This window comes from Meleagris gallopavo, chromosome 1 (genome assembly GCF_000146605.3).
Source record: "Meleagris gallopavo isolate NT-WF06-2002-E0010 breed Aviagen turkey brand Nicholas breeding stock chromosome 1, Turkey_5.1, whole genome shotgun sequence".
NCBI classification, from domain to species: Eukaryota; Metazoa; Chordata; class Aves; order Galliformes; family Phasianidae; genus Meleagris; species Meleagris gallopavo.
In genome coordinates this window covers 7,060,091-7,070,885 of record NC_015011.2, presented here as the reverse complement: position 1 = coordinate 7,070,885, position 10,795 = coordinate 7,060,091, and the positions used below count along the sequence as shown (strand labels likewise).

The window sequence follows — 10,795 nt, the reverse complement described above, 5'->3', positions numbered from 1 at the left end:
GGGTTGGGAGGGGCTCTGACTGGGAATTACTTCTTTTTTTAACTTGTTTAATTCAGGTTGTGGGCTTGGCTGCAAAGCAGAGCAGAATAAGGAACATTTCCAACACTGTGGTGAAAGTGAAGCAGATCCTGGGGAGGAGGTAAGTGATGTAGTGAAGTTAACCTGGCACTGAAAGGTGGGTACACCCAGCGTTAAAGGTTAATTCATTGAATTAGCTGGAAAAGATCCCTCAGATCATTGAAAGCTGGAAAAGATCCCTCAGATTATTGAGTCCAACCATTGACCGATCCCCACCACCTCAGTGCCATCTCTACCCTTCCCTCAGCACATCCCTGGCTGATGACTGCACCACCTCCCTGGGCAATTCCAGTGCCTCACCGCTAAGAAGAAATTTGTCCCATTATCCAACATTTATCTCTTCTCCTTTCACTGTTATCTGGAGACCAACCCCTGCCTTGCCACAGCCTCCTTTCAGGCAGTTATAGAGAGCCATGAAATCTCCCCTGAGCCTCCTTTTCTTCAGACCAAACAATCCCAGTTCCCTTAGCTGCTCCCCGTAAGACTTGTGCTCTAGACCCCTCATAGCTTCAGTTGCCCTTCTCTGGACACAGTCCAGGGTCTCGATGTTTCTCTTGTAGTGAGAAGTCCAAAGCTGAAGACAGTTCTCAAGATGCAACCTCACCACTGCTGAGTACAGAGGGATGATCACTTCTCTAATCCTGTGGGCTGCACTATTAGTAGTTGAAGGAGAGAGGAAGTCAGAACATTCACTTTGTTTTGTTGTTTTTTTTTTTTTAATCTCTATAAATGTATCTACAGCATGAGAAGAGGAATTTTGCCTAGAATGTAGCTTAATATGACACTAAAAGAAAAATTAAATTGACACTAAAAGAAACCCTAGCAAGATGAATTTCTTGCAGTTACTCTTGAGCAAACAACTTATTTTGCTATTCTGTGTTTGTCTTGACAGTTCTGGAGACCCCCAAGCAAAGAAATATATTAAAGAAAGCAAATGTTCGGTGAGTATGATCTAGTTTTTTGTTCTCAGAATAACTTGCTTCAGTTTACACTGTTGTTTTCTGCTGTTTGTGTTCTGCAGTGATCAGCTCTCAGTGTATGATCTGTTTGCTCTTGTATAGAGCATGTGTATCTCTTTACATAGTAGAGAATGTCATCACTTCCTGAGATGCGTCGCTGCAATATAGTCCAACAGAAAAATTACATACATCTCTTGACTGCATCAAGAGAAACAATTATTTTAATAACATTGTAGTATTTCTTAGGGTACTTTGCTAGTTACTAAAAACTTCCTGGCCTCTTGTAATATATGAGGAGAAGAAACATCTTGGAACATACCTTCCTTAGGATGTGTGGTTTTCCCTGGGTTTTTCACTGTTGATATCCATAGGTTTATTTTTATTGAATAGAAGCAGGCAAGTAGTTTAGTTGTTGTCATACAGAAAACATTTTAATAGCAAAAGGAAACTTACAGCACCGTGAATGTCACTGTTCTGTCTGTTGGATAATACAAGCTCCTCCTTTTTTATTCCTTAGCTATTAGAACAGAAACTAAATTGAACAATACTTTCAGTAGTAACCAAAGTATGCATCTAACAAGGGTATGTTGTCTTTCTTTACAGGTTGTTGAGAAGAATGGAAAACTTCAATATGAGATAGATAATAAACTTATTAGCCCAGAAGATGTGGCAAAACTAATTTTCAGTAAAATGAAAGGTATATAATAAATGTTCTTAAGCTGTCCTCATAGTTTTAAGATATGTTGATGTTTTGCTTTTAATCAACATGTTCTGCCTGTGTTTATAAACAGAAACTGCTCAATCTGCATTGGGTTCAGATGTAAATGACGTTGTTATCACTGTACCATTTGATTTTGGAGAGAATCAGAAAAATGCCCTTGGGTAAGAGGATTAAGATTTCTGTTATTTGACATGCCTAAAGCAGACCTGACAGATCAGCAATGGAAGTTCTTCTGCTGGACTTGAACTTGCAGCTGTCAATCAAGACATTAGGTTCCTATTTGAAACAGAGAAAATGTGAAGATAGGAAATAAAATCCTGCCTAGTAACTTTTCATGGCACTTACCTTTCTGAAATGAAATTCTCAATCAGTTGAACTGAATGGGAGTTTTCATATAATGAGAAATAGGATATGATTTAATATGCTGGCTCTTCTTTTTGTGGAGTGTGCAAGTCTGATAGATCAATGTTTTCCTCGACAAAAAAGCCTACAGCAGGTCCAGCTAACTGAAGAAAAAAATTGCAGCTGAACTTTTGTATTTTTCTTTTCTGGTCATTTTACTTATAACCAAGTGCTGAATTGGTTGTGTATCTAGTTCTGATGAGGTCTTAATGTGCATACCTTAGTGATTTCACTGTAGTTAAATGCTGTTGTGTGTTATCACAGGGAAGCAGCTGCAGCTGCTGGTTTTAATGTTATGAGATTAATTCATGAACCCTCTGCAGCTCTCCTGGCTTACGGAATTGGCCAAGATTCACCACTGGAAAAGGTAAATATTTTACTACTCAAACTTAAGCTGCTGTGGTTTAAATTTATAGAGATTTAACACATCGCATTCTAGCCTGAGAAATCTTAAATGAGGGAGTGCTGCATTGCCAGATTTTCAGGTTGGAATGTACAGTGTTTAAAAACTCTTTATTGTTCCAGTTTTTTCACTTTTTTTTTTTTTAAAGACATTGTCCTTAAGATTTGTCCCTGGATTGTGTTGTGCTTTAATGAGCTGACTGGCTTGAAGAAAAATGTATCCCTTCAACAGTAGATTTACACAGCCAGTTGGAGGAAGTGGGGTCACTTTACAGACACTTGAAGACTTAAAGGTTCTGCCTGGAATGTGTATTGAGTTCCTCTCAGGAGAATTCAGATAATTCATAAGGTTTTCAAAATAGCCATGACTGCCATCAGTGAAAACAGATGGCTTTCTTTCCTTACTGGCAATTTATTTTTTTTTTAATCATTTGCATATAATTGGGATCCATGACCTTAAATGTAGTGCTCAGTTGTGTTGTAGGATTAACGTTGCTGACTCTTGCTGTATAGAACAGAGTAACTTGTTCTTTAGGAGACATGGTCAAGTAGTGAGTGGTTACAGGATAGGTAAATACAAACAGCTGAAATCAAACTTTCTTGGCAGAACTGATTAAAACCTGCAATTCATTATACAGTAGTGGTGATTTTAGAAAGTATGCCAAAGTAAGCATAACTTTAGATGGCTTATTAATGCTACTTTCAATTTTCCTTACCGTGACAGCAATGTGTTGGTTTATAAACTTGGTGGAACATCGCTTTCTATCACAGTTATAGAGGTAAACAGTGGAATATATCGTGTGCTTGCTACAAACACAGATGATGGCATTGGTGGAGTGTGCTTCACAGAAGCTTTAGCACAACACTTAGCATCTGAATTCCAGAGGTAGGTTTTGAATGCCAAGTATGTTGTCAAGACAGGACATTGATTATCTGATGTTTGTTTTCAAAAAAAGAATTAATATTAACTTGTCAGATGTAGCAGACTGAGTCATTTTACTCACAAAGATAGTGAAGAAACAGTAAGCTGTTGGAGCTGAGAATCAGTTCAGAGTCTTATATCTTTATATAAATGTCTAAGTGAAGAGGAATGGCTCCACACAGTGTTCTTCAGTTAGAAATGGAATAGATGCTCTCATTCTCTGTGAATTTTCAGTAGAGTCGTTGTAGGTAATGCTAAAATGTCTACAGACAAATGTTAACAGCTCTGAGTAATATTTTTTTTTTCAGCAAGTTAATGTTGCCATTCAAATGCTTGCCTTTCTAAACAGACTTTTTTTTTTTTCTTAACGTAGGTCTTGTAAGCATGATATCAGAGGAAATCCCAGGGCTATGATGAAGTTAATGAACAGTGCTGATGTTGCAAAGCACTCATTATCAACATTGGGAAGTGCAAACTGTTTTGTAGATTCACTGTACGATGGATTGGATTTTGATTGTAATGTATCCAGGTAAAACAAACCTTGAAGCTACTACTGTTATGTAAAAGTGTGCTGTAAGATTTTCTGTTTTGTATTTAGAATGTTAATACGCTTTGGGATTTGGCAATGCTAGTTTTTGGAAACAGATGTAAGAGGGGAGGTCAACTTGTGGTTTCTTCTTTTTTCTTTTGAGCTGTCTTTCATGTTGATTCTGTCATGTCATGATCTGTAGTAGCTGAGCAGTAACACTAGAAATGTTTGTGTAATGGATTAAAAAAATACACTGAAAAGGTACATGGAGATCCCATTTTTGGAGTCTGGTCCCTGATGAAAGGCAAACAGATACTAAATTACTCAAGATGTTTCTCTCTATTCTTCTTGTTGCTGTGATTCTTCTTCTTACAGGAAAGCGCTTTGGGACTCTTAACTAAATGAGCTTTAGAATGATAGGAGTCCTGGAAATCTTGATGTCTTTTTGACAGCTGTAATGAAAAATGTTTTTTATCACCTTGTTTATACTACTGTGTCCTGCTCTAAGTACTTTCTTTCTTGGAAATGATCTTTTAGTGAAGTATTTAGTAACTTTTTATCGTTCTTTCAGTCACCAGCAGCTTTGGCAAAGTGAAATTGGACTTTAGTTTTCTTTTTTCAAAGCTGTGCACGCATTATAGCAGCAGTTAGATCTGGTGAAGTCAGGCAGTGTCTCCAAGCATGAGAAGCTCTGCTGTGTAGCATGTTTGGCTTGATTGGGATAATGATACTTGTGTCACAGAATTTGACTTACTGTGTTTTTGTGGAGTGAAAGATCCTATTCAGGTTTGAAAGAGCTTGAATTAAGCACTGGTTACTTTTTAATTTTACAAGTACCTACCCCTCAGAGGAAGCTTGATTGCCTCTGGAAGTTTAAGTTCAAATATTTTTCCTTCTTTATTGTTGTGTTCATGAGACTTTTTTTTTTCTTCAAGATTACACAAAGAAAAACGAACCTGAATTTCCTAAAGGTGTTAATGATAGAATAGATAGTACAAATACTATCTTAACAAAAGTAATTTCTTTAAGATTAATAAATTGGAAATCAGATCTTGACTGCTTAAAAATGGCATAAAATGAGGTATAGCTATAGAAGTAAAGTATATTCTAAGAGTGATTGATCTGCTTTGGGTGTTTGTTGCTAATGAATGACATTACACGGTTTTATTTTTGTTTTCTTTTTTTCTTTTTAGGGCCAGATTTGAACTTATCTGTTCTTCGCTTTTTAGTAAGTGTGTAGAAGCAATTAAAAAGCTCTTGGAGCAAGTTGAATTTACAGCTGAGGATATCAATAAGGTAATAATAATTGTCCGTGTTAAGCTTTATAGCTCCACAAGAAAAAGTAGGGGACCTGTTTTCCTTACACTGAGCTATTTCTGGATGTGTTTATGCATTTTTAGCTCCAGTGTAACAAAGCGTGTACATTCCAGGTCTTTAAAGGGTACTTGGACTAAAGTGTAAGGTAAATTCAGTCAATTATTTTTTGTTGATGCCTGCTGAGTGCGTGGCAGAGATTTGTCTCTGTTAGGTGTGTTAGTGTAACTCTCAGTAGATCTGAGGAGTACTTTCTGTAATACAGATTTTGCTTTCACTGCTTTTTGGGTTGGGTTAGCTGACATTTGAAGAAAGCCCAAGTTTCAGCTTGTTCTCATGAGTTAAACAAGGTGCTGAATGTCTGCTTGGTGCCACTGTTTCTCCTCCGTTCCTCCTTGTTAAGACATTAGATGTGAAATCAGTGCTTTAACGTCAAAGGTGTCGAGTAAAAAAATAGTAACTATTACTAGTTGCTTCAGATGTCCTTTTGGCTTTGGTACAAGAGAGTAACTTGATCCTAACTGCTGTGCAACTATCTGTAGGGAATATTGCTGTAATTGTTACTCATGGAATTGGTGGAAGAAGTTTAACAGCAGTTTGCCTTTGCAGCACAGAAGTAATAACAGGAGCATTGTCGTGAGTGTTGAGAAGCTTTTCCTTTCCACTCTGACCAACTGCATCTGGATGGCCATTTCTGTAGTTCACAGAAATACTGAAACTTGTGCAGCAGAAAGGCTGAATCATAAGATGTTCAAGGAGGGGCCAGGAGAAAGGTGTTTTCTTGGCTGTTAGAAGGCTCAGGGATAGACCTTTGTGTTGCCTACAGTTGCCTGGTTGGAAGGCATAAATAAGACAAAACATGACTTATTTGTGTAAGTACATGATGGAGTAGCAACCAGCACAACTTGTGATGGGAGGAAACAGGAGAAGGTTGTAGTATGAGGGCAATCAAACAATGAAGGTAGGGCCTGCAGAGAGATTTTGGAATCCGTATCTGTTTAGCTGCTTGTTGATGAGTTCTGAACAGGAGACTGGGCCTCTGGAGGTCTCTCCCAGCCTAACCAGATTTTATGATGGATTTCTAAATCTTTAAAATGCTTCTTCATCTTGTTGGTGCTTCTTATGAGAAACTTTTTCAGGATGCTATTTCAAACTTGCAAACTATTTCCTTTAACTTCAAATGCAAAAGGAAGAGAAGCTAAATGGAGATAGCATCAGAGTTGTTGTTTGTTTTTTTTTTTTTTTTTTTAACAGCTATGGATACTAAAGGATCCCAGAACAGTTTATGGTTCTCTGTTGCAGGCTGTTGCCTGTCTTTTTTTGTTGTTGTTGTTTGGAAATTACTTTCTGAAAAGAGATTTGAAAACACTGTCGTATTTTCCAGGTAGTTTTGTGTGGTGGATCTGCTCGAATCCCAAAACTGCAGCAGCTGATCAAAGACATCTTCCCAAATGTGGAACTACTGAGCTCAATACCTCCGGATGAAGTTATTCCCATTGGTGCAGCGATAGAGGCAGGAATCCTACTAGGGAAAGAAAATCCTTCTCTAGAAGAAGAGGCGTTGTTTATTGAGTGTTCTGCCAAGGATATTCTTCTTAAGGTAAGGGTAAAATTACTTGAAAATGTTACTGCTGCAGTGGTTGTGTAGTACTACTTATGCGTTGATGTTAAAGAAATAATATTGTTTTAATAAATTACAACTTAACACCTGACCAGTGTATGTGTATTGGTATTGATAGAGCAGCTCCTCTTGACTCAAGAAGATGGATTGTCCTTGCTATTTCTTTAACAATTGCTGTGCCCTTGTAATTGCTGGATCTTTTTCACTTCCAGAAACTTTTTTTTTTTAATGGAATTGTTGTGATGGTAAATACAGCAGAGGGAATGTATCTTGCATTTCTTTTCTCTTGGAGCACTATTACAAGGCTTCTGGCTTACTAAAATACTTTGAAAGGCATTAACTTTTTTTCTTTCTTTTTAAAGGGAGTAGATGAGACGGGGGCTGACAAATTCACAGTGCTATTTCCATCAGGGACCCCGTTACCAGCTCGAAGGCAGCACACCTTGCATGCTCCTGGAAACACTTCTTCTGTATGCCTTGAACTGTATGAGTCGTTAGGGAAAAGTCCTATGAACGAAGAAAACAAATTTGCACAAGTGAGTGTAGACATGTGCATGTGTGCTTGCAGTATAACCTACTTGGAAATGACATGGATTTAGGGGGTAAAAAATTAAATCGAGCAGTCATGCTTCCACTGTAACTTGTTACAAAATTAAAATGAAATGCATTTCTCTGGAAACTGTACTGGAACGTTCTATAAACGTACCGTGAATTACTGAGTGCTTTAAAAAAAAAAAATCAGGCTTCCCTCTTGAGTTTATAAAAGTCTGTCTGGTTTTAAGGTTTTAAGGCACTGCTGTGGTGCATGCAACTCATCGGGGATGGGACACCATAACCAGTCCCTCTTGTACCTACTTAGAAATGGAGGTAATGAAGAAGTTAGTGTATGTACTGTAGTTCCTTTATGACCTTCCTAAATTAGGTTGGATGTTGGTATTAAAACCAGTTCAGATCAAGTGAAAATTTAACACCATGAAAAATGAAAAGATAACACTTGGAAGTCAGCCTTCTTAGAGGCTTGTTTCAAATACTGATCTTAGCTTTGCTTCAGTGTACTTTTACAGTATCAAAGAGACTTTTGGCTGAAACTGACAGAATGTTTGAGGGTAACTTTCTTCTTTCTACCCTGGTCCTGCCACAGGGTCTTGGAGGATAGAGTAAGGAAGTTGTCCAGAAGTTTAGAGTTGATATAAGTTCTCCAGCTATCTTGCTGATGGGCTCTAAAACATAAAAACACTGAAACAGTCATGCAGATGTTAATTTTTTTTTTAAAAGGGAGACTTTTACTACAGGCGTGTGCAGTTTTCTGGGGCATGCTTTAATGTTGAATATTAATACCACATGTTAAACAGAATAAATTGCATACCTCAGTTACTGCGTGCATTGTTTTTCCTTTAGATTGCTGTGCAAGAAAGATCTTACACTTTTTTTATTAAGCTCTCTATTTTTCCTTCTAGATTGTGCTCCAGGATTTAGATAAAAAGGAAGATGGCCTACATGATCTATTGACTGTTCTTACTATGAAAAGGTACGCAAAAATATTTATTGTTCTGCCATTTAACTTGCTTCATCACACTTCTAACAAATGGTTTAACTATACCAGAGCAGTCATGCTCTCGGGTATCCCCAGGAAGGTGGTCTGGTAGTTCTGCTCAGTGCCCTCTTGGGAATAATGGAAGTGAGATCAGTCTGTACTAGTTGCTAATAAATACATGAAGGACTTCCTATGTACATTTATGAAGAAGTCTGGTGGTCCTCTCCTTTTAGAAGCATGTTAAGCATGAAAACCAGTACCATAGGAAATTGAGCTTCATAAACGTCCTTCTTAGAGAATTACCTGTTTGCTGTAAAGGATCTTACGGTTATGATAGGGGATGGGGAAGGGGATTAATACTGAAGAGTTTTTGCTGACTTTCTAATGTCTTAAAAAGTTGAGTATTTGGGCTGATGTGAAATACTTGTAATAGTTTATAAAGATATCCAAAGGTGGAATTCCAAGTAATGAAATCATTTTTGTCTTCTGAGGGTTCTCTTGAAATCAGTGCTGCTTTTCTAAATAATAAGAAAGTTCTTTAGGTATTGCTGAGAAACTAAATCCCTACTTGTTATCTGAGTACAAAATAATTTCATTTTCTTATGTTAACTATCAAGCGTATTCTATATTAATAGACATAAATACTTCAGTCTTGAACTGAGTACGAGTTTGCATTGGTAAGAGATATATCTTAAGATTCATATATGTAGTTGTGAGGTAAAAACTTACTAATTATTTTAAGAGTTCACCATTTCTTGTAAGTAATATTAATATTTTCTAAGGCATTACTTAGATTATTTTTAAGAGTTCTCCAATTCTAAGTTTAATATTTTAAAAAACTTAATTTAAGTATTAAAAGAAACACATCAGTGAAAGTTCACAAGAACACATTTCTGTCTGAATCTTGCATGTGGCTGTTTTATGCCTAGATTAAAAAGGATTTTATATAAACTTTTTTTTAGGAAGTTTTATTTCTTTGAAGGAGATTGTTTGAAGACTGTTTTGTAACAGTCCTCGTGCTTTGAGGAAGATGCATTTATCTGTTGATTGCCATTAGTCATTTCTCAGTATGACTGTTTCGAATATTACTACATATTGCATTTCCAAATCTGCACTAAGTTAGTTAAACAACAATACAAATATATAAGCTACGTTCCTGAATCAATTCTGTTATATTTGAGGAAAGCAAAAAGTTTAATGGAGAACAAGAAGTATGCATCTAAATACACAACACAGTAAACTAAAACTGAAATAAAGTTTAAATAAGCATATTCTTCCCTGCATGCTCTGCTAATTTTGCTTCCTTTTCATTTGCACAAGACTGCTGTTTCTCTGGGTCTTGAATACTAAATGCTGTGCTGAGATGGTCCTTTCTAATTTTTCTTTTAGGGATGGATCCTTGCATGTTACCTGCACAGATCAAGATACTGGAAAGTGTGAAGTCATCACTGTTGAAGTGGCATCATAATCTCATTTGAAAGGCAACGCCTTTCTGAGTCAGTTTTTGTCTCTTGCTGGCTTCTCCCGTAAAGTGATGACTGAAACGTGTTTAATGGATCACAGAGAACTGTAATAAAAAGTAAAAGATGAATTTGCCACCAACTCTGTTTGCAGTGAAAAACATGGTGTGGAATGTCAGGCTAGATGGAAGGCAACAGCATTGAATTATCAGCACCCTTTAAAAAAAAAAAACTTAAGAGGACATATCTCAGGTCTATGACTTAGCAACAAGCACGTTATGTCATCTAGCAAAACGTTTTTAAACTAATCAGGTCCTATACGTTTTCAGAGAGTATACCTGTAGTTTCAACCAGCATAAGCTGGCTGGCCCCTTAAGCAGGATTTTTCTGGAGTTACTTTAAGGTTTTTTTGTCATGTTACCTGGAGAAATGTGTAAGGGTTATATGTGCTTATTTATGTGTTTATTAATAAAAACTTTGTACAGATGCTGTCATCCTCTATGCTGTGGCACTGTTCTCATCTCTAAATTACTAGATATTTGGATATCAATAGACACTCAATTTTGGGTAGAGGAGTATTAAAAAGAAGGTGCCCCTGCCTCTGTGATCTTTTAAAGTTAAGTGAATAACACGGCAGTACATCTTCTTTTAAAGATGGTTTTTTTTTCTTTTAAAGGAAGTCTTGGAAAACTCAAAGCCTGGTTCTGTTGGGGCAGTGCTGTCCCCTATCCCAGTACGGTTGCACCTTCCTTCTCTGGGCTTTGTACCAGGCTGACGAGCACCAGCTAGTGGCCGAATGTGCCTAATGGCTGTAAGTTTTACTGTGCTTAACAGTACAACTCGGTGGGGCTTA

The 10,795-nt window shown here is 37.1% G+C and overlaps 1 protein-coding gene across 1 annotated transcript in view; it reads left to right on the top strand.

The window, feature by feature from the left end:
* The window catches only part of HSPA14 (heat shock protein family A (Hsp70) member 14), a 10,913-nt gene extending 477 nt beyond the window's left edge, over nucleotides 1-10,436 (top strand). The window contains exons 4-15 of the mRNA XM_010718176.3: nucleotides 53-139; nucleotides 971-1,019; nucleotides 1,641-1,734; nucleotides 1,829-1,919; nucleotides 2,425-2,522; nucleotides 3,280-3,448; nucleotides 3,858-4,013; nucleotides 5,207-5,309; nucleotides 6,712-6,927; nucleotides 7,311-7,484; nucleotides 8,406-8,476; nucleotides 9,872-10,436. Coding sequence (XP_010716478.2) covers nucleotides 53-139; nucleotides 971-1,019; nucleotides 1,641-1,734; nucleotides 1,829-1,919; nucleotides 2,425-2,522; nucleotides 3,280-3,448; nucleotides 3,858-4,013; nucleotides 5,207-5,309; nucleotides 6,712-6,927; nucleotides 7,311-7,484; nucleotides 8,406-8,476; nucleotides 9,872-9,950 — 1,387 coding nt within the window. The 3' untranslated portion in view covers nucleotides 9,951-10,436. The remainder of the gene's footprint in view (nucleotides 1-52; nucleotides 140-970; nucleotides 1,020-1,640; nucleotides 1,735-1,828; nucleotides 1,920-2,424; nucleotides 2,523-3,279; nucleotides 3,449-3,857; nucleotides 4,014-5,206; nucleotides 5,310-6,711; nucleotides 6,928-7,310; nucleotides 7,485-8,405; nucleotides 8,477-9,871) is intronic.
* The last annotated feature ends 359 nt before the right edge of the window (nucleotides 10,437-10,795 follow it).